At 35.1% G+C, this 26,227-nt stretch overlaps 1 protein-coding gene across 1 annotated transcript; it reads left to right on the forward strand.

Annotated features, from left to right (window-relative positions):
- The first annotated feature begins 6,725 nt into the window (after positions 1–6,725).
- Positions 6,726–9,510, forward strand: LOC138332699 (mucin-22-like). The gene is made up of 2 exons (XM_069280689.1): positions 6,726–6,734; positions 7,615–9,510. The coding sequence occupies exons 1-2, from the start codon at positions 6,726–6,728 to the stop codon at positions 9,508–9,510; spliced, it is 1,905 nt and encodes a 634-aa protein (XP_069136790.1).
- The last annotated feature ends 16,717 nt before the right edge of the window (positions 9,511–26,227 follow it).

A 26,227-nucleotide genomic window follows, 5' to 3' on the forward strand; every position in this document is an offset into this window, starting at 1 on the left:
GTATTAACGATACGTAAATAAGCGTATATATACCCACTATTATCTACGAAGCGAACATGAGGGACCACAACCCAAAGTGGACAATAGACGTTGCCCACCATCACCAAATGGGAATAATACAGTATGGAAAATGGAGTTATAGTGAAACATGTAACTCAGTGCATAAACGATTAACACTCGCTGCTAACATTTTATTACACATGGCTCCTGTCGAAACAGTCCACAAGGTAAGCGCCAATGCGCCTCTTCGCCAGTGTCTACGCTTCTTCCGAGCACAGGCGGCCACCGTCGTGCGAATAGGCCGTATCGAACAGGACCACGTGGGGAGCCAACATAATACGGAGAGCATTTCGATCAGTCGGCCCACCGCAACAGAGGCCGTAATACACCTCCAGCTCGCACACTGTCCTGTCCCTATTGGCATACGGCCCTACCTTTGAACTTTACAAGTATAATATCCAAAGACAAGTCCTTTTCAACCTGAATCATAAAGGTGTTAAATAAACAAATGGTTACAGTAAATCAGTTGTCTGTCATAACCTTTGAATACAAGTATAATTCATTTGCTCCCGACTGTGTTTGACCTCGAGGAAAAACAACTTGCGCACATTTAGAAAGTTGCGGTGTTTCATTGTTTCTTCTACAACAAGGGTTTTAATTGCTAACAAGAACCTTTCAGAATAAGGCCGAGAGAAATAAAAATTTAACATTATGTTCGTATCACACTCACGTTTTCAAACCCATGAATTCATAAAGGTGTTAAATAAAAAAATGGTTACCTAGGATACCTGTCACCAAAACAATGACCTTTGATTTCGTCCACGTAATAACTCATATGTATTTATTATGCTGGGTTTTGGTCTTGTTTATAAAACAATTTGTAATTCACCATCTGAGATACGTCTTACCTACAGCATTGAAATATTTCTTTTTGGTTGAAACCTCCTCAATATGTACCATAGATAGTCGAAATGTTTGACCAGTTGTTTTTTTCTTCCGGAATTTATTGAAACACTGGCGTTTTTTTTTTTAAATGATGACAACTTACAACGTCGCAATGTGTAAAATACGAATGGATGTTTAGGTTGGAAGACGTCACTAAAGCTTTGCATCGTCAATATTGAAATTTAAATGTAACATTTTATGATGAATCAATCCTTTTCAGCATTAAACAATAATTTATAGACATACAAATATACAATGATAGCGATTACAACCAGGCAGTATACTCATTTATGACATTATATAGGTGCAATTATTGATAGCAACAAGAAAAAACATTTGTAACCAAACTCAAAAATATTAAACAGTTTTGTATACTTAATGAATCTTTTTTATTATTTTTTTAAATCGATTCTGCTTACAGTTTTATGTATTATATAATTTATAGCACCATATCCAGATGTGAAATTTGCTTTTGGCGTCATTTAAAAAAAAATCAATTTATTTATTGTTCATCACAGCGATTGACATTAAGATGTCGTTATGTGCATATGTAACAGTCGGTATCAAAAATATATTTAAATTTGGGTAGTTAATTTTATATAATATAATATAAAAGGATATTAAATGAGTGTTCATTTCATATGAGATTTTATGAAAAGAGTCTAGGAAAATTTTATCTTTGCGTGCCTTAGCGAGCAAAAATTAAAACTTCAAGATGAGTGAAAGTTTTCAGACGATATGAAATGAACACAAATAATTTAGGTAATTTTGGTGAAATAGCTACAACAATCTACATTTCGAAGAATTTCAATGTAAAAAAGGTGTTGCAAAAATTCAGCAGAAACCGCTATTTTTTTATATCCAGACCTCTTACAACGTATAACATCACTACACATAATAAAGTATAGCAGCGTTTAAGAGGTATAGAAATGTAATTATAACAATTCATTATTCATATGGGTAAACATTTTTCTGTTTAAATGCTGAATTCTCAAATAATGCGAAAAAAATCGAATTTGACAAACCAACATTCTGAAACCGGTTCAAGTCAATGTAATTGTCCTACCAAGACCATTTAAATGTATATAGTGTGAGTAAAACGTGTTGGTTGTCATAGCAAATTAGTTATAAAGGCAAAATGTGAGATAATTAGCAGCGAGAAATTAAAATGTGTGCCTAATATGAGTCAACTTCCCTAGCCGAGGATATTAGCCGATTCTCTATCGGACTAGGTATTAGCCGATTCTCTCTAGAGAATCGGACTCGGACTATCGGACTAGATATTAGCCGATTCTCTCTAGAGAATCGAACTAGGTATTAGCCGATTCTCTCTAGAGAATCGAACTAGGTATTAGCCGATTCTCTCTAGAGAATCGAACTAGGTATTAGCCGATTCTCTAGAGAGAATCGGACTAATATCATTTGCTAGCGAAAATGAATATTAGTTTAAGTTATCTTAACTTCAGTGTATAGACTATATCTTATATAGTGTATGTATGTCTGGATTTCAAACTATTGTGAATAATTTCTACAAATACAAAATATGGTATGAGAGTTAAATCCATTTCTGTTTTTTTTCTTTCTTTTTATTTGGGATTTTTTAATGTAGCGACATGTCCTTCTTAACAAAGTGCATCAATGTGGTACGCATTTCGAATTTACGATGTTTTGGGGGCTGCATCATACTCAAAATGGCAAATAATCTTCGCCAGACAACATATTCGCAATCTGATACAGTTAATTACACAAACAACAAGACCCATTTAAGGTTCTCGATGAGCTATGCGGTATAAAACGGGACAAATGAGCCGCTAATATGACTTATTATGTGTGTGTTACAGTGGTATTTTCACAACCGGAATCTGACAGTGCCGTCATCCACAGCCAATTCGTCAAACAGTCCCTTCTCCGCTTGTGGTCGCACCACCGACAGTCTGGTATTGACGGCTAATCCCATGGCGATGCCTCCTTTCGACATTTAGCCGGGAGAACCATTATTTCCGAATGCTCTTTTAAGGGTCAATTTACTGAGGTTTTACCATTTTGTTTTTTTAAATCTCAAGAAATCGCGTAATTCGTTCACTGACTGCAGAAAAATAATTTGCGTGAACGCCTGTAGGATCACTTGATTGATTACGTATTCCGCAAACATGGTCTCGGGCTAAAGGTTTTCTTACTGGTTAAATCTATCGTAAGCCATCCAATGACAGATCGACGAGAGGGTCCTGAGGTTATTTCTTTAATTGGCAAAAGTTAAAAGTTCAACCCGGCCGCTAGTGCGGTTGACGTGTTGTAATTAATAAGGTTCATTTAGCTGAGTCTCCAGCTAATATTGACTGTATGTGCCGGAATGGATTCTCAAATTCAATTTGCATCTACCGATAAGTAATATTCTGTCGCAATCAGGCTCTACAAATGGGAGTTCGACTTTCTTCTAAGTGGTTTTTGGTCAATAATGCAGGCGACCTACTTTACACAAATCATTTCCTCTGATTTCCGTCTTTCTGTTTGCCTTTCCAACTTGACAAATTGTTTGTAGTACTTCTTTATTAAAGTAGTTTTTTTTCAAATGGGATAACTGTAAGTTTGTACCCGTGACGAGCACATTCGAAATTCAAACCAATAAAAAGTATAGATGTATATCTGTATAGATACTTCCTTTAGAAGGCTCATATCTGTGAAGTCGGTTATCACAGTTAAACTTCTCTTATTTGGCATATCTTTCATATCACATATAGACATATCCTAAATCAGATACAAATATAGACTGGTCTGAATGCTTTGGAATTGAAAATATCTGGTCAAGTTGAAAAAAATTGACTACATCAGACACCGTCCACGATGTACATTAGTGATACCTAAATTACGCCATGCTTTATTTCGAGCGCTACTTGGGATGGCACTTGGAATATTCCGCTCGGTGCCTCGATCATTGATTAACGAGCTCGAGTTTAGGGGGTAAAACTAATTTTCTAGACTTTGTCATTTTCTTCCACATGGCTGGTCCGCCATCTGTATGAGATGAGGGAATCTTCCCCGCCGTCATATTTGTATGGAATTTTTCCTTTGGCAAGTGCCGATAATTCCCACTCCTAGGAAAGTCTTGAAATTGGTCAATTATAGAATACTGGTTCAAGATGCTGATCGGCTTGCCCGCAGTCTATACGAATTATGGCTTCGATATCATCCATCTGAAAAAAAAGTTTTCAGACATATTTGACACATGAAAATTGGGGTTTCCTGATTGTATACCGACTACAAATAATACGAGTATGATAGGGTGTCTTAATGTGTTTATGTAGGGAGGAAAGGTAATCGCTTTTTGTCAATATAAACTGTTCGACCACCCAAACCATTCCAATTGCATGAATACCGTCAATATTTGCTTTGTTGGTACCCCTGGTCTTCGTGTCGCTGTGTAATGGTGATTTCTGTAGGATTTATAACAGATAACTCAACAATGATTTGTGATACTGCCTTTACTTGATAGCAAAATTTTATCTGATCATTATGATAATATCGATTTAAAAAGGCACACGGGTACATTAGCAACAAAGATGGAACTTAGTTATCGATCAGATCAGCAAATCCATACGAAATCAAGCTTTCCTTTCAATTATCATGTGTTTTGCTATATTTAGGGCTTGAAGCAGTTTAGATTATAGTTTCAAGCTCGTTTAAATATATATATATCATTGTACTAAATACAACAACTAAAATGTGTACAGTTTTTAAAGACCTGGATTCGATAAATCATTTGTCATAAAATCCCATCATTGAACTTGGATTTAGATACAGCAACCTCGTAATTCAACAAGTAAAATCCCTAATTCTACCAATTATGAAAGAATCCGTTCATTAAGTCCGATAATGAATTATTTATACTATGATGTGGTTAGAAGTTAATATCGTTCTTCCATGTGTAACGTTCACCGATGTCAAGTGCAGTAGTCATTTCATGTTGTTTTAATTCTATTGTCTTTCGTTTTGTTGTTGGTAGGGGTAAACCATTAGAGCGTTTGGCATGAAACATGGAAGTTAGTTTTAAACGCTATGTGTTACCATAATCTTAAACAGCAAACTGTTAACAAAAATGAAGAATTTGATAAAAATGGTATTGATACTTACAGTCCTTTTAGGATTTGTCAGTGATGTTAGGGACACCATACAGCTATCCATTCCTTCAAGAACTAGTTGAGTGATTGTATAGAGCAAAAATGTTGTTATTGAAATGAAAAACGAAAAACATACCAACCACAAATAATTGTATTAATAGAAATATAGATAGGAAACTAAGGAAAATAAAGAAACGAAAATATTTTTCGAATAAAAATACGCAAATACCAAACGTAGTTTAATTCCATTCTTAACGACTGTATTATCAGACGATTCTTAACAAAACATCTGAGCTGGCTGTTAGATTTGGTGTCGTTTTATCACCCAAAGTTTGGGAGGACAGTCTATATTGGTTGGGTGTACCCGACTCTAGTGGTCATATTAATCCCTAATCCCCATTTACCGGTAGACCCCCAGACTAATTTGTCTCCTTATGGTTTCCAACTTACCACAGTGTAATTGTTTAGGGTTCCGTCCCCGCAATAAAACGTATACTCACTATCTTTATTCATAAATATGGTCAAATAAGATTTGCCTTTTTAAATTGGAAACTGATGTAAGTTTTCCCGTATTTCCTTATCCAAAGCTCCTATGAAGTACATGATGGGCTACATGTTTTTATTAAGTGACTTTACATTTTTATTGCGGTTTCTCGATGTGGCTTCTTTCCTTTAATTTGATCCAGCTCACGTAAGGACGTGTTCATCAGTGACGTTGCTAAGAGCTCCATTCTCATAAGCGTGGAAAATATTATGATAGAATTAATCTGTATTGTTTGCAAGTAAAATCGATCTGTGTGTGTTAATAGAATATTTCGAACTTCAATATCCAGTTTTTGACCAGAAACGACCATAAGCTGAGAACGTAATTTGTGGTTAAAACTGGTTGTCTCTGGCAACCGGAGTTACCACATTGCGGCGAAATGAAAGCGACATTTCTGGCTATGCGCGTGCGACATGCACGCTCTCTATTTGAATAGTCAAACAATGCCTTAAGGAGCCACTGTAGTCCGCCAATTAAGTATCATTTCCTCAGTCTAACAGCCATACTGTGCAGCACTTCAGTTGGAAAGACTCTCCACCTTGTGTCTCGATAATGACGCTTAGAGCGTGACATATAAACTTCATCAACCAAAAAATAAAACAACAGAGTTATATATAATTTAGTCAGTGTCATCAGCAACCAGAGAAAGCGACACTACAGAACAAAACATAAATAAGAAAAGCATAGAGAAAAAGAAAAGTGCCTTGGATATTGTTGAATGTGATAGCATTAAAATATTATTATTTTTTCTCATAGAAACTATTTTTTCGCTGATTTCTTATACTCTAAGCAATAGAAATCAAACACTTATAGTCTTATTATTAAGATTTTAATATTTTCTCTATTTTACTCTATTCATTCACAAAAAAACCCAACGAAGGTATGAAATTATTACTTAAAGATCCAAAGTGCTTGGCAATCGATTATGTCTTTATAATTTTGTCTTGCTCTCCTCACACGAAATGTCACCAATTTATGCCGAGTTAACAGATTGTGTGCCAAGCACTGTGAATATATACACATATCAATGTGTAATGTACATTGTATACATATGCTCTCCAGTAGTTAGTATCAACTAATTAGCTAATTACCATTAGGCCTATATAAAGCAGTATCGCATAATGGATCACGTAAGGGCTATGCTTATAATTACAAGACATGCGTTGGCCATGGAAAAAAAGAATCAGTAGTTAGCAGAGGGGGACCTCCATTTCAAAGTACACATGATTTACGATAGAACTTAGCAAATATTCTTGCATGTTTTTCATTCATAAAACTTTAAAGACTTTGTCTGAAATCTTCTTTATTTTTTTTTCTTACAGGTGACCAAGTGTTTATATCTGTCTGTCGAACACCTGGATGTCACATTCATAATTATAATTACTCAGGTGCAATAGTCGTTAGTGCCGTCTAGGTATTCAAAAGCTTCAGTTATTATACGCTAATTTTACCAGATGAAACGCAAAAAAAAAAAACCTTAACAAAAAACTTATTTCGGTGATAACCGATATTCCGATGACGTATGAGTACTTTTCTGTGAGAGTTTTACTGTCCACAATGTCCTTAGTATTGAATAAAATTAACTGACGAATTAGTATTGAGGGACAATGGACAAACTATTGATAGTCTTAATTATTCATTAACGTATAACAAAGCATGAAACTCCAGTGGCCGCGTCTTCTGATAATTATCTGACATCTTTCATACTGTACAGTTGTTAAACTTTGCGGGACTAAAATTTTGCGATTTATTGTTTGAACTTTTTCGCGGAGGGTCATTTTCGCGAATTATCTGTGTAGCACTTTATACGACAGGCTTAAATATGTCAAACCATGATTTTGATAAATAAGCAACTATAAAGTAAATGATATCTTACATAATATTTTCATAATGTTTTTTCAGTATAGTTTAATCATATTTAATAAAATGTGTGTTTGGTTTAATTAAGGAGGTCGATACATGGGTATTTCGAAATAATGAAAACCAAACGAGAGAGACAAGACTTTATAGAAAGAATATCTAGATACTGGAACACAAACCAAAGAATATCTAGATACTGGAACACAAACCAAAGAATATCTAGATACTGGAACACAAACCAAAGAATATCTAAATACTGGAACACAAACCAAAGAATATCTAGATACTGGAACACAAACCAAAGAATATCTAAATACTGGAACACAAACCAAAGAATATCTAGATACTGGAACACAAACCAAAGAATATCTAGATACTGGAACACAAACCAAAGAATATCTAAATACTGGAACACAAACCAAAGAATATCTAAATACTGGAACACAAACCAAAGAATATCTAGATACTGGAACACAAACCAAAGAATATCTAGATACTGGAACACAAACCAAAGAATATCTAGATACTGGAACACAAACCAAAGAATATCTAGATACTGGAACACAAACCAAAGAATATCTAAATACTGGAACACAATACAAAGAATATCTAGATACTGGAACACAAACCAAAGAATATCTAGATACTGGAACACAAACCAAAGAATATCTAGATACTGGAACACAAACCAAAGAATATCTAGATACTGGAACACAAACCAAAGAATATCTAAATACTGGAACACAAACCAAAGAATATCTAGACACTGGAACACAAACCAAAGAATATCTAGACACTGGAACACAAACCAAAGAATATCTAAATACTGGAACACAAACCAAAGAATATCTAGATACTGGAACACAAACCAAAGAATATCTAGACACTGGAACACAAACCAAAGAATATCTAGACACTGGAACACAAACCAAAGAATATCTAGACACTGGAACACAAACCAAAGAATATCTAAATACTGGAACACAAACCAAAGAATATCTAAATACTGGAACACAAACCAAAGAATATCTAAATACTGGAACACAAACCAAAGAATATCTAGACACTGGAACACAAACCAAAGAATATCTAGACACTGGAACACAAACCAAAGAATATCTAAATACTGGAACACAAACCAAAGAATATCTAGACACTGGAACACAAACCAAAGAATATCTAGACACTGGAACACAAACCAAAGAATATCTAGACACTGGAACACAAACCAAAGAATATCTAGACACTGGAACACAAACCAAAGAATATCTAAATACTGGAACACAAACCAAAGAATATCTAAATACTGGAACACAAACCAAAGAATATCTAGATACTGGAACACAAACCAAACAATATCTAAATACTGGAACACAAACCAAAGAATATCTAGACACTGGAACACAAACCAAAGAATATCTAGACACTGGAACACAAACCAAAGAATATCTAGATACTGGAACACAAACCAAAGAATATCTAGATACTGGAACACAAACCAAAGAATATCTAAATACTGGAACACAAACCAAAGAATATCTAAATACTGGAACACAAACCAAAGAATATCTAGATACTGGAACACAAACCAAAGAATATCTAGATACTACTGGAACACAAACCAAAGAATATCTAGATACTGGAACACAAACCAAAGAATATCTAAATACTGGAACACAAACCAAAGAATATCTAGATACTGGAACACAAACCAAAGAATATCTAGATACTGGAACACAAACCAAAGAATATCTAGATACTGGAACACAAACCAAAGAATATCTAGATACTGGAACACAAACCAAAGAATATCTAGATACTGGAACACAAACCAAAGAATATCTAGATACTGGAACACAAACCAAAGAATATCTAGATACTGGAACACAAACCAAAGAATATCTAGATACTGGAACACAAACCAAAGAATATCTAGATACTGGAACACAAACCAAAGAATATCTAGATACTGGAACACAAACCAAAGAATATCTAGATACTGGAACACAAACCAAAAAATATCTAGATACTGGAACACAAAACTAAGGAGAGAGACAAGATTATATAGAAAGAATATCTAGACACTGGAACACAAACCAAAGAATATCTAGACACAAGAACGCAAATCAAAGAAGAGAGACAAATTATGAAGAAAGAATATCTAGATACTGAAACATATTCTCTCCACAACAACAGTCACTGAAGATTACCAGCTAATTTTGAAGTTGTAATGATAAAGAAGGTTTCTGACATACTACTTTCTCCATATAGTACTAGATACCTTCTTTATGCATGCACATGACATGAACAGTTTCGTTGCGAAGATTTTCAAACGAGGACTCCGGTTCTCCTATATCAACAAAACGTATAGTACGTTATGTCATACGATTGACAAGATGAGCATGTAAATATATATATATATATATCAAAACCAAACAAAGAGCTTTTAAGATAGGATCGAATATGGACATTTCTATATAACAAACTACGGCACTGATACACCCAGACCTGATGTTGTAATATCATTGAATTCAGCGCTACGACTGTCAAACAAATCATATCTCGATGGATGATAAAAATGCACATGCGCAACACACAACTGCAGTTAGAAGATGCAGAAAATAGCAATTAATGTCGAAGTAGGGTTGCCTAGCAACGAAGTATCCATCAAAAGGCTGTAGAAGATTTTAATTGGTCTCGTTTGAAATCAGGGTTACGTTAAACTGCACCGAGAGCATGCCGTAGTGTGCAGTGTATTCAGTGTTTGATATCACCTGAAAACGAGCCGGAGTATGCACTATCATGTGATCCCTGGTGGGGCTATATAACTGATACGGTCTTTATCCCTTAACCTCCTTCTTTCCCGGACATATGGAGTCTGGGTGTTGATATCAGTGATAGTGATGAATAATATGTATAATATTGTAACTTTTTTTGCATTGTTAAAAAGCGCTTGCGATAGAAAAGTGACTTTTTTTTTGCATTGTTGATCTTTTTATGTTTATATAATGTAATACCAATATCCATTGTGAAATTATAGCAAGATAATTTTAGAAAAAAGTTTCGTTAGCTCCAGAATTTGATTGTTACACTAGCTAGAACAATGGAAATAGACAAAAGTTAAACAGAACATTTAACTTGTTTTCAGACATGCTTCTCAAAGCTTGAATGAATAAGAAATTAGAAGGAGTTTATAAAAAAATGAGGTTGTTATTCCATGTATATTTTAACTGTGAATCCATGTGTGCCATACCGAGGTGATGTGAATGAGCTATTTTTTTTGTTTGTTTAGAGGAGGACGCACCAGATAAACCATCGACCTGCTGTCAATATCTGACAATTGCTAACTTAGGATTCGAGTTCGAAAATCAGAGGGCTTGAAGTAATAGGTCATGAGGAAAAAACATGAAACTCTTCAATGTGCATCGAGTATTTTTCCCAAGGTAAAATCTCAAAATCTATAAGTTATCAGATAGCATTTGAATCCTCTCAGAGGCTTTAGAACATACGAAATCAGGAATTCGCATTGTCGACAGAGTAGCTTCCCTGCAATAAAACTTAATAGATTAAAAGAAGAGTTAGCGGAGGACAAGTACCATATAACAAGGTTAGGTAACCCAACATGCCTTGATGTAATACCTCATTTACGGGGGACGTATGATACCTCAACTTTACCGCGGTAAACTCTAAAGTAATCTAATACACAATCACTGATTAATTGAATGGAAGCGTTTCTAAGCTTAACATTGGCCTTCGGTAGCCTGACATTAACATTGCAGAAATCCCAGTTCAAAGTCTTATACCTGATCAGTGATAACAATTTCGTACTTATTCGATTACCTTTAATTTTCGTTCTTTTTATTTCCCTCAAGAGCTCACCCCAGATCCATTTTTCATGATTCTAATGCTCCAATGCCTTTACTGGTTGAGGTGACGACATTTACTTTCACTTTTTCGGTAGGTTTTCCAGAGAAGAAACGGGTTAGGGGCCGCTTCAGCACTCACAGATAAAAGCTATGACATCGATGCACCTGTGAATCATAATATATCAAAGAGGTGAACTCTGGGTATTGCAATAGATGGTATCTTGTCATTATGTGAGGATTTGTCTCTGACCTGACCCGGTTTGTATCTGACGAGGAGATCACTGTGGAACATTACGTACGTGTTATTACATAGTCGAGGTACGGGCCTGTAATTTACTGTCGAAGCCCGGATGTGATCTCGCTCTGTTCAGGGGTTACATGATAACTAAACGAGTAGAAATAACTCAAACAAAATGCACATATTAAATGAAGCATGCATAATAATGCGACGGAGGAATTTCGCCGGAATAATTGTTAAATTGTAACGATGTGATTCACTGCGCATGTCAAACCAAAGGTTATTAACTCCGTGGTGACCTTTACTGGTATTTGACAAGGGAGGTAATTGTCAATAAGACCTTGCAGAATGATCCATGACCTTAACGATCTGTTGATTCAATATTCCCAAATTACACTGGTTAATTTTTGATAGACTCTAAATAAAACTCAAGACATATCTTCAAATGAATAGGATCGTAAAACTAAACGTACAATACATATTGATTTTAGGGAAGCAGTGTCAATTGTTCATATGTGTAAATGTTGTCGATGTGAACCGTTAACATTTAGAAAATTAATCCATTTTCCCCGGTGTAGTTCATTTACAATAAAGAATGAAACGTGTTATGTGTTGACATTATACCTGTCAGGAAATCCTGTTTCTAAAGTTTTATTGGCTGATATCGGACGTGAACGTCAATCGTTTATTCATCAGCAGCGAAACATGTTAACCTTTTTGTGGAAACTCCGCTAATCCGGAGTCTTATCATTAAATCTGTGTTTATTTCATGTTAAAACAGTTCAAAGCGTTATCAGTTCATAATGCCTGCAACCTGTTCATCCTGTAAGAGACTAAAAGGTAGGTTGGGGGTGGAGAGGAGGGGGTCAGAGGTGGGAGGGGTGATCCTACGGCCGGGTAACCACGCGAGCACGCGCAGATCTCGCGGCAATTTTATGAGCCTAGCTTTCGCACCATTACCTTTTATGGTGTTTGTGTGTATGGAGATGAAATTAGCAAATATTTTCATTGAACTCTTATCGCTATAATCACCATACGCACGTTACAAGGATTATCTTTTCTATGTATGTAATCTACGGGTAAATTGAACGTTGCTTTTTCTGCTCAAATTGAGGAAAATTACAGCAGCTTGTAAAGAATATCCGTGAAGGTGAATCCAGCGCGGTAACCCCCGGGCTAATTGATTATAGCATATACCACTGCATCTCTGCGCGTGAATTCCTGATCACAAGAGTGCCGCTTAACAGTCATATTAGTCAACTAGCTACAGAGATAATATGTATAATTGGAAGTCTCTTAATCCTTGTTCAATAGAGCGCCACAGTGAAATGCACAGATTTATGAAATTTATGAGAAAATCACTGGTTTGATAACATCCTTATGTAACAGTAACTAAAGTGAGATTCAGCACTTTGAAAGGAAATATTTAAAATAAGAAGAACAACAACACAATATGGTACTATTGCGGTAGAAAAACATAGCGATCTAAAATTGTTACATTCGCCTGGGATTTTACTTGTCAGATGACAGTCGAATTATATTCGATATTGATTTAATGAAATAATCCTGACAAGATCACAGAAGGAAAAAATGACAATGCGAAGCGTAACAAAAGCTAATGAAATAATCTTGCGTTTGGGGAAAGGCGACACATTTCAAACAATGGGGGCGAAAAGCGTCCATTTCTTTCAGATATTTTAATTCCTTTGACAATTCACAATAGGGGTAATGCTCGCGTAAACAGATAATTTCCGCTGATTTTTATAAATGTATCCACAGATGAAGAATTAGCCTTTTCTAATCGGGCTCTCAAAGTCATCATTCTTCGGTCTTTGCCAAAAAAATCAATTTAATAACAGCGGTATTCTGTTGAATGTATGAGGTGATATGGCGACAGAGGATTCAGTTTGGAGCCATCTATATCTGTACACTATAATCGTAAAATTAATACCATAACATGATCACCCTTGTGATGTAGATTATTATCTTTAGGTCATTCATATTAATCAATATGAATTATAAATTATCAATTAATACATGCTGGTATTGAAAAAAGGAAATACATGTTAAGTCTATCCTTTCAGGGAGAGAACTTACATAGGCACTGCCTGTTGTTTGATCCATTCCAATTTATTTGAAATAAAATTTTGTTGAAAATTGAAGTCTTTCCTAAATAGTCTTTGTAATTGTGTATTTGAACATGCTGTACCTAAATTTAGATAAAAACATAAAAAAAATAATTAACTAAATATCTATATGTCTTTTGGCTCGTCCCAATACATTTAAAGGGGTTAGGGTAATCGGGTTTTTTTAACTTGACTTGTAAGTATTTGCATCATTACATCAAAATGTCACTAAATTTTAAATATCTACATCATGAATTACTACAATCACAGTATTGTGTATTAGGTTTACCAGCCATTGCCATCCAACGACAACCTCCAATGAATGCAATATGTTGAGTGTGTGGATGCCTATGTTTACGGAGGCTGCGGTATATTCGTGTTTTGTCTTGTAATAATTCTTATTCCTTTTATTTAAACATACACATGTATTATATTGTAAAAACAAAAGACAAAGGGACAAGACAAATGTTGTTTCTTTTTAGCACTATCCCACTGAAGCATCACATAATACTGTCAACAGGTAAAGCAGTCGTTCCACTCACTTTTTGCTGAGCGCAAAGCAGGAGCAAAGACTAGCCACAGTATTCATTCGTTGCAATGTGTATCTACCTTATTCACCAGCCGCAGCGTTTTCCTCCACATAGTTCACTCGTTGCAACGTTTTTCAACATTCTTCACCTTACATTTTACCCATCTTATGAACTTACTACAACTAGGATAGAGTTATATCTTGGAACCACCACTGATTTAGGTTCATAAACAACATTTACCATAAAAATACTTGTTTACCTTTACAAACAACTCTCTACATAAAAATTGCGTGCTATAATTAATGTTTTAGTTCATAGAATTGTAAAGTAGGTACAGTGTATATCATTTCACATTTGATAAATTGAAACGTTATGTTAGGCCTTGCAAAAGTTCCGCCGTATAAGATACAACACGAATATACCGCAGTCTCCCAAAACACTCACCGTACCATGCATTCACGCTGCACACCGCATACATGAAAGGCCGTCCTTACATGACCCTGACTGTTAATGGGATGTTAATTCATCAAAGAAATTGATTTCTATAACCCATTGTTAAAGTAATATAACAACAAGAGACAATACATTTTGAGATTTAAAAAAAAAAACATTTCTTTCTATTATCATTCAGTTATCTACGGTGATATTGCTTCTAAGCACAAAATAACAGTTGAAAGCCGATGGCCTTAGATCGGTGGTTTTTCTACGGGAACTTTTCTTCGCCACAAAACCTCGTACGAGCAATGCTGTATATTGGTGAGCTGTCTTTGATAATAAAACATCCTCAATTAAAGTATGCTACTGACAGAAAGAAAATTCATATAGTACGAAGACTAAGAAAACAATCGGCGAATATTGTATCATTTTTTTATAGTTGTTCTTAAGTCGTCGATTTTGACGTTATAATGATGACAATGGCGTAACAATAGGGAACTAATAATGACGGATTCTATTTAATTTTGCAATATCATCTTGACTTGAAATATATTGATAAGTTGTTGATAAAATGTATGTCTTAAAGTGGTATTTTAATGCTCACTACAACTTAGTAAACCATTATATTTGTATAAAACAAATACTCCATTAAGATCCGGAATGTGCAATGTTATTCAAAAAGTATTGTCCAACATGCAATACATTCATTGACTATCAAAAAAAGCCAAAAATACAAAGGTTTCGTTTTATAACCATTACCAGACAACTGTCTGAGTGTTAAAACTATAGGTAAGGTATATTCCATGTTTTTATATACATACATCATAATATCTCATACATAGGACCAAAGTTCACTTGGACTAACCAAATCTGCAGACGACAGTGTTGGAGCAGACGACACCCTAAAGCAGATGACAGAATTCCCACCGGTCTGCATGTCTCCGGAGACCTTCACTCGACTGATTTCAATCGAGAAAAACCCACTGCAACAAGGTATAAAAAGGTTCTTTGTATTCTTCTGTGATCTTTACAAGTAATTTTATTATTCTTTTAGACGATTATGTTTCATACTTGCATGTCTTGTATCTGTGAATGGAGCTAATGAATGCGGATTTTTTAAATGAAAATTGGCCATGTTTGTTGAAATAAAATAACAAATAAATATGCAGGAATTGTTTTTTTTATTCGCCAGTAAACTGTTAACGATACATGAACAGATCTGTACAATTATGTTTGGTGAATATGATAATTGAGTGGGAATACTTTGTGAAGAGTACATGTAACTTCCTGGGAGATTTACCTGTTCGATAAAGAATGTGACGTAATGGCATTATTGTTTTAACACCTGCAGGTGTCTTGATGAAATAGTTCGCCCATATGTTCCGACATTGGAAAATTTTTGTACGTGTTTATATAGTATTTTTAAATGGAGGCGATCGAAAAGAATGACGCATGTTAAGGTACACGGTAAATATATATATCGAAAATGACATACAGTGTACTATATATATAAATATGTATACACAATAAATGAAATTATTCATCATATCAATGGAAGAAATTAAGAATGATATAGTGTTAATACCATGATTGAGATCAAAAATAAGAAAAAAATAATGTATTTAATAGACAGAAAAATAAAGATATGCGTAAATTCATGAAATAAAAAATTGTCGGAATGGAAATGTTCAAAGCGTACTTGTCGCTCACAGAAACAATAGAAATCTACTTTCCACAAGGAAAGGAAACAAAAATCCGCGAGCATATCTATTAGCATCAATCAAAACAAATTTAAAAATCAAAGCGCAATATTGACATAGTCCAAAATACTGTAAATGCACTTATTTTAGCGATACTTTGATTTTTGAGGTTTTGAAGCGCTACGTCATATACAGCGCTAAATTTGGAAAACAGTACTTCCGGTATTAAACCGCTAAATTGCGCTAATTTATTCCGTCTTTGCAAATTACAGAGTTAGCTCCCTTGCGGGTAGGTATCGATTGTTAAGTCATTATGTCGTGAGCGAAAAGTATGACGTTACGCTCGCAAACACATGACGTCAAAATCAATACCTACCCTCAAGGGACGATAACTCTGCAATATGCAAATACGGCATACATTTTGTAGTCGCACTTATAAATCATAATTTACAGTTTTACGTATTAACGCTAAAATTTAACTGCACTTAGTTAAATACGTTGACAGTATACATGTGTATAAAATATACCAGCATATGTAAATTAGCATCAAATCTACACACAAATCTAATTGTTTTGGTACGTTGTTGGATCACACGACTGTTTATTTTTATGATTTCGTTTCATATCTCATTTTTTTTCATATTTCAGTGTAGGGTACATTGTATTTATCATCCTCATGCCATGATATCAATCCAATTAATGACCAATAAAGCAAATTAAAAGTTGATGATATTTCACAAGATTCCTGAGGCTGTGTTGTTCGAATGTATCATAAAGATATAGAAAATAATGCAACCCTATGGAGTGGAAATTCGGTATGACAAAGCTATAAAACTGCCAGTGACTATACTTCCATCCGCAAATACAACATTAAATCATAATTGTTTAAACGGTTACTAGGACATTGGTAAAAATAGATGAAACGGCAAACAAATAATCTGGGCCCAGTTGTTAAAAGGATGGTTAGCTTAATCACATGATTAGTGAAATTTTCATTTCTCATTTGTGGCAAAAAATGTAATTATATGTTCACCATAATCAGCAAGTATGTAAAGAATGAAGTTCGTGAGGTTCTAAACTCGTATCACCAGAAATTATTTAATCTTGATTTGAAAATTGTCGTTAAACTCTGATTAACCTGATCACCTTTTGAACAAATGGGCCGAGATAACCCGATATATGGATGACATGACCGATCAAAATATATGTGTACAGATAAAAAAACGTGTCTACAAATATGCTAAGGACTTAAACAATAGAAACATTATAGCAAATTTACCGAGGTTATTTAAAGAGATAGCTAGGAATCTAAATATTGTTGATGGTTGGCGACTAAAACGTACATTATGTAGGTCAAAGGTCAATCAAAATGCCTTCCATTGATAAGTTACTTGTCCATCATCAAAAAATGACGCTAAAATTTTCAAATATTTTGTTTCCTTATATAAGACTTGATCCCATGAAGCAGGAGTTATCCTCTTACTATTGAAAGTGGAAACAATTTTTGAAATAAAACGAATAAACTCTGCTTCCAAATTGTCTAGAGAACAAAAATTATAGAAAAAAAAAGAAAATTTGTTTAAAAAGCATGCAATGCTTAAGCATTATTTTGATACTGTTAACAGAATGTTCCAGATTTTCTTTTCCAAAAAAAAATATTGAAAACAAATTTCTTTAAATAACACAAAATGTTAAACGCAATAATTTTGAAACTGTGGAAAGAGCGACATTTAAAAGAGTACACCTATATGTATTCAGGTCCCAAAAAAGCCAGCTGTATTACCCATGCTTAGTTACTAGGACATACAGCTACATCCTATAATGTTAATAAAAAGGCGAGCATTGCCTATGATGATCTGTCAGATGATTATGATTGTAGACGTTTAACAAGGCCAGTTAGACTGTTTCAAGAGGAGTATCATCTTCCTATTGCCATCATAACGTAGTTTATAAAAACACTACACAGTGCGCATGCGTGGTTAGTTCTTCACGTTTTTGCATAAACGTTGAATTATCTTCGCAAGTAAGAGCTTCATATCGGAGGGTTTTTGCCTAGGATCGGAGGTTTTCATAAAGTTGCAATGACGTGTCTGCCAAGCTTTTCATTTAGTTAATTTTTATCACTATTAGCCAAATAATTCAGTTCTGATAATAATGACAATATATTTTATCTAAAAAGGGTTACATATTTAGACAAATACATTTGACAATATGGGTATGTACCTTTGTAGTTAAAGAACAAAAAAGCAAATTATCAAAGGGTGACAAAACACCAAAGTTCAGGCTCAAACATGTTACAAAACTATGTTACATTAAAGAAAACAGAATATGAAAGAACACTACAGTAATAAAATATTAATGAAATGGTTATGCTATGGTGTCTGATATTGTACCAATAGCCACACACCCCGAAAAGTGATTGAGAATAAATATTCTACCACTCACCCTACACACCGGAAAGTGTTGGAGAGTAGGTCTGGTGTCTGATATTCTATTACTAACCCTGAATTCCGGAAATTGTTGGAGAGTAGGTATTGTGTCTGATATTCTACCACTAACCCTACATCCCGGAGAGTGTTGGAGAGTTGGTATATGGTGTCTGATATTCTACCACTAACCCTACATCCCGGAGAGTGTTGGAGAGTGGGTATATGGTGTCTGATATTCTACCACTAACCCTACATCCCGGAGAGTGTTGGAGAGTAGGTATTGTGTCCAATATTCTACCACTAACCCTACATCCCGGAAAGTGTTGGAGAGTAGGTATTGTGTCTAATATTCTACCACTAACCCTACATCCCGGAAAGTGTTGGAGAGTAGGTATTGTGTCTAATATTCTACCACTAACCCTACACCCCGGAAAGTGTTGGAGAGTAGGTATTGTGTCTAATATTCTACCACTAACCCTACACCCCGGAAAGTGTTGGAGAGTAGGTATTGTGTCTAATATTCTACCACTAACCCTACACCCCGGAAAGTGTTGGAGAGTAGGTATTGTGTCTAATATTCTACCACTAACCCTACACCCCGGAAAGTGTTGGAGAGTAGGTCTGGTGTCTGATATTCTATTACTAACCCTGAATTCCGGAAATTATTGGAGAGTAGGTATTGTGTCTGATATTCTACCACTAACCCTACATCCCGGAGAGTGTTGGAGAGTGGGTATATGGTGTCTGATATTCTACCACTAACCCTACATCCCGGAGAGTGTTGGAGAGTGGGTATATGGTGTCTGATATTCTACCACTAACCCTACATCCCGGAGAGTGTTGGAGAGTAGGTATTGTGTCTGATATTCTACCACTAACCCTACATCCCGGAGAGTGTTGGAGAGTGGGTATATGGTGTCTGATATTCTACCACTAACCCTACATCCCGGAGAGTGTTGGAGAGTAGGTATTGTGTCAAATATTCTACCACTAACCCTACACCCCGGAAAGTGTTGGAGAGTAGGTATTGTGTCTAATATTCTACCACTAACCCTACACGCCGGAAAGTGTTGGAGAGTAGGTATTGTGTCTAATATTCTACCACTAACCCTACACCCCGGAAAGTGTTGGAGAGTAGGGTATTGTGTCTAATATTCTACCACTAACCCTACATCCCGGAAAGTGTTGGAGAGTGGGTATATGGTGTCTGATATTCTACCACTAACCCTACATCCCGGAAAGTGTTGGAGAGTAGGTATTGTGTCTAATATTCTACCACTAACCCTACACCCCGGAAAGTGTTGGAGAGTAGGTATTGTGTCTAATATTCTACCACTAACCCTACACCCCGGAAAGTGTTGGAGAGTAGGTATTGTGTCTAATATTCTACCACTAACCCTACACCCCGGAAAGTGTTGGAGAGTAGGTATTGTGTCTAATATTCTACCACTAACCCTACACCCCGGAAAGTGTTGGAGAGTAGGTATTGTGTCTAATATTCTACCACTAACCCTATACCCCGGAAAGTGTTGGAGAGTAGGTATTGTGTCTAATATTCTACCACTAACCCTATACCCCGGAAAGTGTTGGAGAGTAGGTATTGCTGTCTAATATTCTACCACTAACCCTACACCCCGGAAAGTGTTGGAGAGTAGGTATTGTGTCTAATATTCTACCACTAACCCTACACCCCGGAAAGTGTTGGAGAGTAGGTATTGTGTCTAATATTCTACCACTAACCCTACACCCCGGAAAGTGTTGGAGAGTGGGTATATGTGTCTGATATTCTACCACTAACCCTACATCCCGGAAAGTGTTGGAGAGTAGGTATTGTGTCTAATATTCTACCACTAACCCTATACCCCGGAAAGAGTTGGAGATGGGCTATATGGTGTCCGATATCCTTCACATCTTGTGTGCTCATTACATTGTTTAATGATGATCAACACATCTGTGTAATTTTGAATGTCCAGTTAAGCTTGCATTCTGGTGTTTGTTTGCCCGTTCGTCTATCCTGACATCTCTTTGCATATGATTAACACGGAAATGGCAGACGATCTCTTTCTTTCCGTACTATACATATTATGTAATATGTTGCACTTTGAGTTCTGCAGTCGACAATATCAGTAATGACGTCATAAGATGCTGCATCATGGCATCCCAAGGTTATCTCGTCTGTAAGATCACAAAGCGTTACTCCTTAAGTAAGTATGTCAGTAAGATCACAAACAGATTACTTAACGTAAGTATATTAGCAACATCACAAACCGTTATTCCTTAGTGTTAGTACGTCAGTAAGATCACAAACCGTTATTTCTTAGTGTTAGTACGTCAGTAAGATCACAAACCGTTATTACTTAGAGTTAGTACGTCAGTAAGATCACAAACCGTTATTACTTAGTGTTAGTACATCAGTAAGATCACAAACCGTTATTACTTAGTGTTAGTACATCAGTAAGATCACAAACCGTTATTACTTAGTGTTAGTACGTCAGTAAGATCACAAACCGTTATTACTTAGAGTTAGTACGTCAGTAAGATCACAAACCGTTATTACTTAGAGTTAGTACGTCAGTAAGATCACAAACCGTTATTACTTAGTGTTAGTACGTCAGTAAGATCACAAACCGTTATTACTTAGTGTTAGTATGTCAGTAAGATCACAAACCGTTATTACTTAGTGTTAGTACGTCAGTAAGATCACAAACCGTTATTACTTAGTGTTAGTACGTCAGTAAGATCACAAACCGTTATTACTTAGAGTTAGTACGTCAGTAAGATCACAAACCGTTATTACTTAGAGTTAGTACGTCAGTAAGATCCCCCACAAACCGTTATTACTTAGTGTTAGTACGTCAGTAAGATCACAAACCGTTATTACTTAGTGTTAGTACGTCAGTAAGATCACAAACCGTTATTACTTAGTGTTAGTAGTCAGTAAGATCACAAACCGTTATTACTTAGTGTTAGTATGTCAGTAAGATCACAAACCGTTATTACTTAGTGTAAGTACGTCAGTAAGATCACAAACCGTTATTACTTAGTGTTAGTACGTCAGTAAGATCACAAACCGTTATTACTTAGTGTTAGTACGTCAGTAAGATCACAAACCGTTATTACTTAGTGTTAGTACGTCAGTAAGATCACAAACCGTTATTACTTAGTGTTAGTATGTCAGTAAGATCACAAACCGTTATTACTTAGTGTTAGTATGTCAGTAAGATCACAAACCGTTATTACTTAGTGTTAGTATGTCAGTAAGATCACGTTATAACAAACAGTTATTACTTAGTGTTAGTACGTCAGTAAGATCACAAACCGTTATTACTTAGTGTTAGTATGTCAGTAAGATCACAAACCGTTATTACTTAGTGTTAGTACGTCAGTAAGATCACAAACCGTTATTACTTAGTGTTAGTACGTCAGTAAGATCACAAACCGTTATTACTTAGTGTTAGTACGTCAGTAAGATCACAAACCGTTATTACTTAGTGTTAGTACGTCAGTAAGATCACAAACCGTTATTACTTAGTGTTAGTATGTCAGTAAGATCACAAACCGTTATTACTTAGTGTTAGTATGTCAGTAAGATCACAAACCGTTATTACTTAGTGTTAGTATGTCAGTAAGATCACAAACCGTTATTACTTAGTGTTAGTATGTCAGTAAGATCACAAACCGTTATTACTTAGTGTTAGTATGTCAGTAAGATCACAAACCGTTATTACTTAGTGTTAGTACGTCAGTAAGATCACAAACCGTTATTACTTAGTGTTAGTACGTCAGTAAGATCACAAACCGTTATTACTTAGTGTTAGTACGTCAGTAAGATCACAAACCGTTATTACTTAGTGTTAGTACGTCAGTAAGATCACAAACCGTTATTACTTAGTGTTAGTATGTCAGTAAGATCACAAACCGTTATTACTTAGTGTTAGTACGTCAGTAAGATCACAAACCGTTATTACTTAGTGTTAGTACGTCAGTAAGATCACAAACCGTTATTACTTAGTGTTAGTATGTCAGTAAGATCACAAACCGTTATTACTTAGTGTTAGTATGTCAGTAAGATCACAAACCGTTATTACTTAGTGTTAGTATGTCAGTAAGATCACAAACCGTTATTACTTAGTGTTAGTACGTCAGTAAGATCACAAACCGTTATTACTTAGTGTTAGTACGTCAGTAAGATCACAAACCGTTATTACTTAGTGTTAGTATGTCAGTAAGATCACAAACCGTTATTACTTAGTGTTAGTATGTCAGTAAGATCACAAACCGTTATTACTTAGTGTTAGTATGTCAGTAAGATCACAAACCGTTATTACTTAGTGTTAGTACGTCAGTAAGATCACAAACCGTTATTACTTAGTGTTAGTATAGTCAGTAAGATCACAAACCGTTATTACTTAGTGTTAGTACGTCAGTAAGATCACAAACCGTTATTACTTAGTGTTAGTACGTCAGTAAGATCACAAACCGTTATTACTTAGTGTTAGTACGTCAGTAAGATCACAAACCGTTATTACTTAGTGTTAGTACGTCAGTAAGATCACAAACCGTTATTACTTAGTGTTAGTACGTCAGTAAGATCACAAACCGTTATTACTTAGTGTTAGTATGTCAGTAAGATCACAAACCGTTATTACTTAGTGTTAGTACGTCAGTAAGATCACAAACCGTTATTACTTAGTGTTAGTATGTCAGTAAGATCACAAACCGTTATTACTTAGTGTTAGTATGTCAGTAAGATCACAAACCGTTATTACTTAGTGTTAGTACGTCAGTAAGATCACAAACCGTTATAACTTAGTGTTAGTACGTCAGTAAGATCACAAACCGTTATTACTTAGTGTTAGTATGTCAGTAAGATCACAAACCGTTATTACTTAGTGTTAGTACGTCAGTAAGATCACAAACCGTTATTACTTAGTGTTAGTACGTCAGTAAGATCACAAACCGTTATTACTTAGTGTTAGTACGTCAGTAAGATCACAAACCGTTATTAACTTAGTGTTAGTACGTCAGTAAGATCACAAACCGTTATTACTTAGTGTTAAGTACGTCAGTAAGATCACAAACCGTTATTACTTAGTGTTAGTATGTCAGTAAGATCACAAACCGTTATTACTTAGTGTTAGTACGTCAGTAAGATCACAAACCGTTATTACTTAGTGTTAGTACGTCAGTAAGATCACAAACCGTTATTACTTAGTGTAAGTACGTCAGTAAGATCACAAACCGTTATTACTTAGTGTTAGTACGTCAGTAAGATCACAAACCGTTATTACTTAGTGTTAGTACGTAAGTAAGATCACAAACCGTTATTACTTAGTGTTAGTACGTCAGTAAGATCACAAACCGTTATTACTTAGTGTTAGTACGTCAGTAAGATCACAAACCGTTATTACTTAGTGTTAGTATGTCAGTAAGATCACAAAACCGTTATTACTTAGTGTTAGTATGTCAGTAAGATCACAAACCGTTATTACTTAGTGTTAGTAGTCAGTAAGATCACAAACCGTTATTACTTAGTGTTAGTATGTCAGTAAGATCACAAAACCGTTATTACTTAGTGTTAGTATGTCAGTAAGATCACAAACCGTTATTACTTAGTGTTAGTACGTCAGTAAGATCACAAACCGTTATTACTTAGTGTTAGTATGTCAGTAAGATCACAAACCGTTATTACTTAGTGTTAGTACGTCAGTAAGATCACAAACCGTTATTACTTAGTGTTAGTATGTCAGTAAGATCACAAACCGTTATTACTTAGTGTTAGTACGTCAGTAAGATCACAAACCGTTATTACTTAGTGTTAGTATGTCAGTAAGATCACAAACCGTTATTACTTAGTGTTAGTATGTCAGTAAGATCACAAACCGTTATTACTTAGTGTTAGTATGTCAGTAAGATCACAAACCGTTATTACTTAGTGTTAGTACGTCAGTAAGATCACAAACCGTTATTACTTAGTGTTAGTACGTCAGTAAGATCACAAACCGTTATTACTTAGTGTTAGTACGTCAGTAAGATCACAAACCGTTATTACTTAGTGTTAGTACGTCAGTAAGATCACAAACCGTTATTACTTAGTGTTAGTATGTCAGTAAGATCACAAAACCGTTATTACTTAGTGTTAGTATGTCAGTAAGATCACAAACCGTTATTACTTAGTGTTAGTACGTCAGTAAGATCACAAACCGTTATTACTTAGTGTTAGTATGTCAGTAAGATCACAAACCGTTATTACTTAGTGTTAGTACGTCAGTAAGATCACAAACCGTTATTACTTAGTGTTAGTATGTCAGTAAGATCACAAACGTTATTACTTAGTGTTAGTAGTCAGTAAGATCACAAACCGTTATTACTTAGTGTTAGTATGTCAGTAAGATCACAAACCGTTATTACTTAGTGTTAGTACGTCAGTAAGATCACAAACCGTTATTACTTAGTGTTAGTATGTCAGTAAGATCACAAACCGTTATTACTTAGTGTTAGTACGTCAGTAAGATCACAAACCGTTATTACTTAGTGTTAGTACGTCAGTAAGATCACAAACCGTTATTACTTAGTGTTAGTACGTCAGTAAGATCACAAACCGTTATTACTTAGTGTTAGTATGTCAGTAAGATCACAAACCGTTATTACTTAGTGTTAGTACGTCAGTAAGATCACAAACCGTTATTACTTAGTGTTAGTATGTCAGTAAGATCACAAACCGTTATTACTTAGTGTTAGTACGTCAGTAAGATCACAAACCGTTATTACTTAGTGTTAGTACGTCAGTAAGATCACAAACCGTTATTACTTAGTGTTAGTATGTCAGTAAGATCACAAACCGTTATTACTTAGTGTTAGAATGTCAGTAAGATCATAAACCGTTATTACTTAGTGTTAGTACGTCAGTAAGATCACAAACCGTTATTACTTAGTGTTAGTGTAAGTAAGTACGTCAGTAAGATCACAAACCGTTATTACTTAGTGTTAGTACTGTCAGTAAGATCACAAACCGTTATTACTTAGTGTTAGTACGTCAGTAAGATCACAAACCGTTATTACTTAGTGTTAGTACGTCAGTAAGATCACAAAACCGTTATTACTTAGTGTTAGTATGTCAGTAAGATCACAAACCGTTATTACTTAGTGTTAGTACGTCAGTAAGATCACAAACCGTTATTACTTAGTGTTAGTACGTCAGTAAGATCACAAAACCGTTATTACTTAGTGTTAGTACGTCAGTAAGATCACAAACCGTTATTACTTAGTGTTAGTACGTCAGTAAGATCACAAACCGTTATTACTTAGTGTTAGTACGTCAGTAAGATCACAAACCGTTATTACTTAGTGTTAGTATGTCAGTAAGATCACAAACCGTTATTACTTAGTGTTAGTATGTCAGTAAGATCACAAACCGTTATTACTTAGTGTTAGTACGT

The sequence above is a fragment of the Argopecten irradians genome, chromosome 10 (assembly GCF_041381155.1).
Source record: "Argopecten irradians isolate NY chromosome 10, Ai_NY, whole genome shotgun sequence".
Classification (NCBI taxonomy): Eukaryota; Metazoa; Mollusca; class Bivalvia; order Pectinida; family Pectinidae; genus Argopecten; species Argopecten irradians.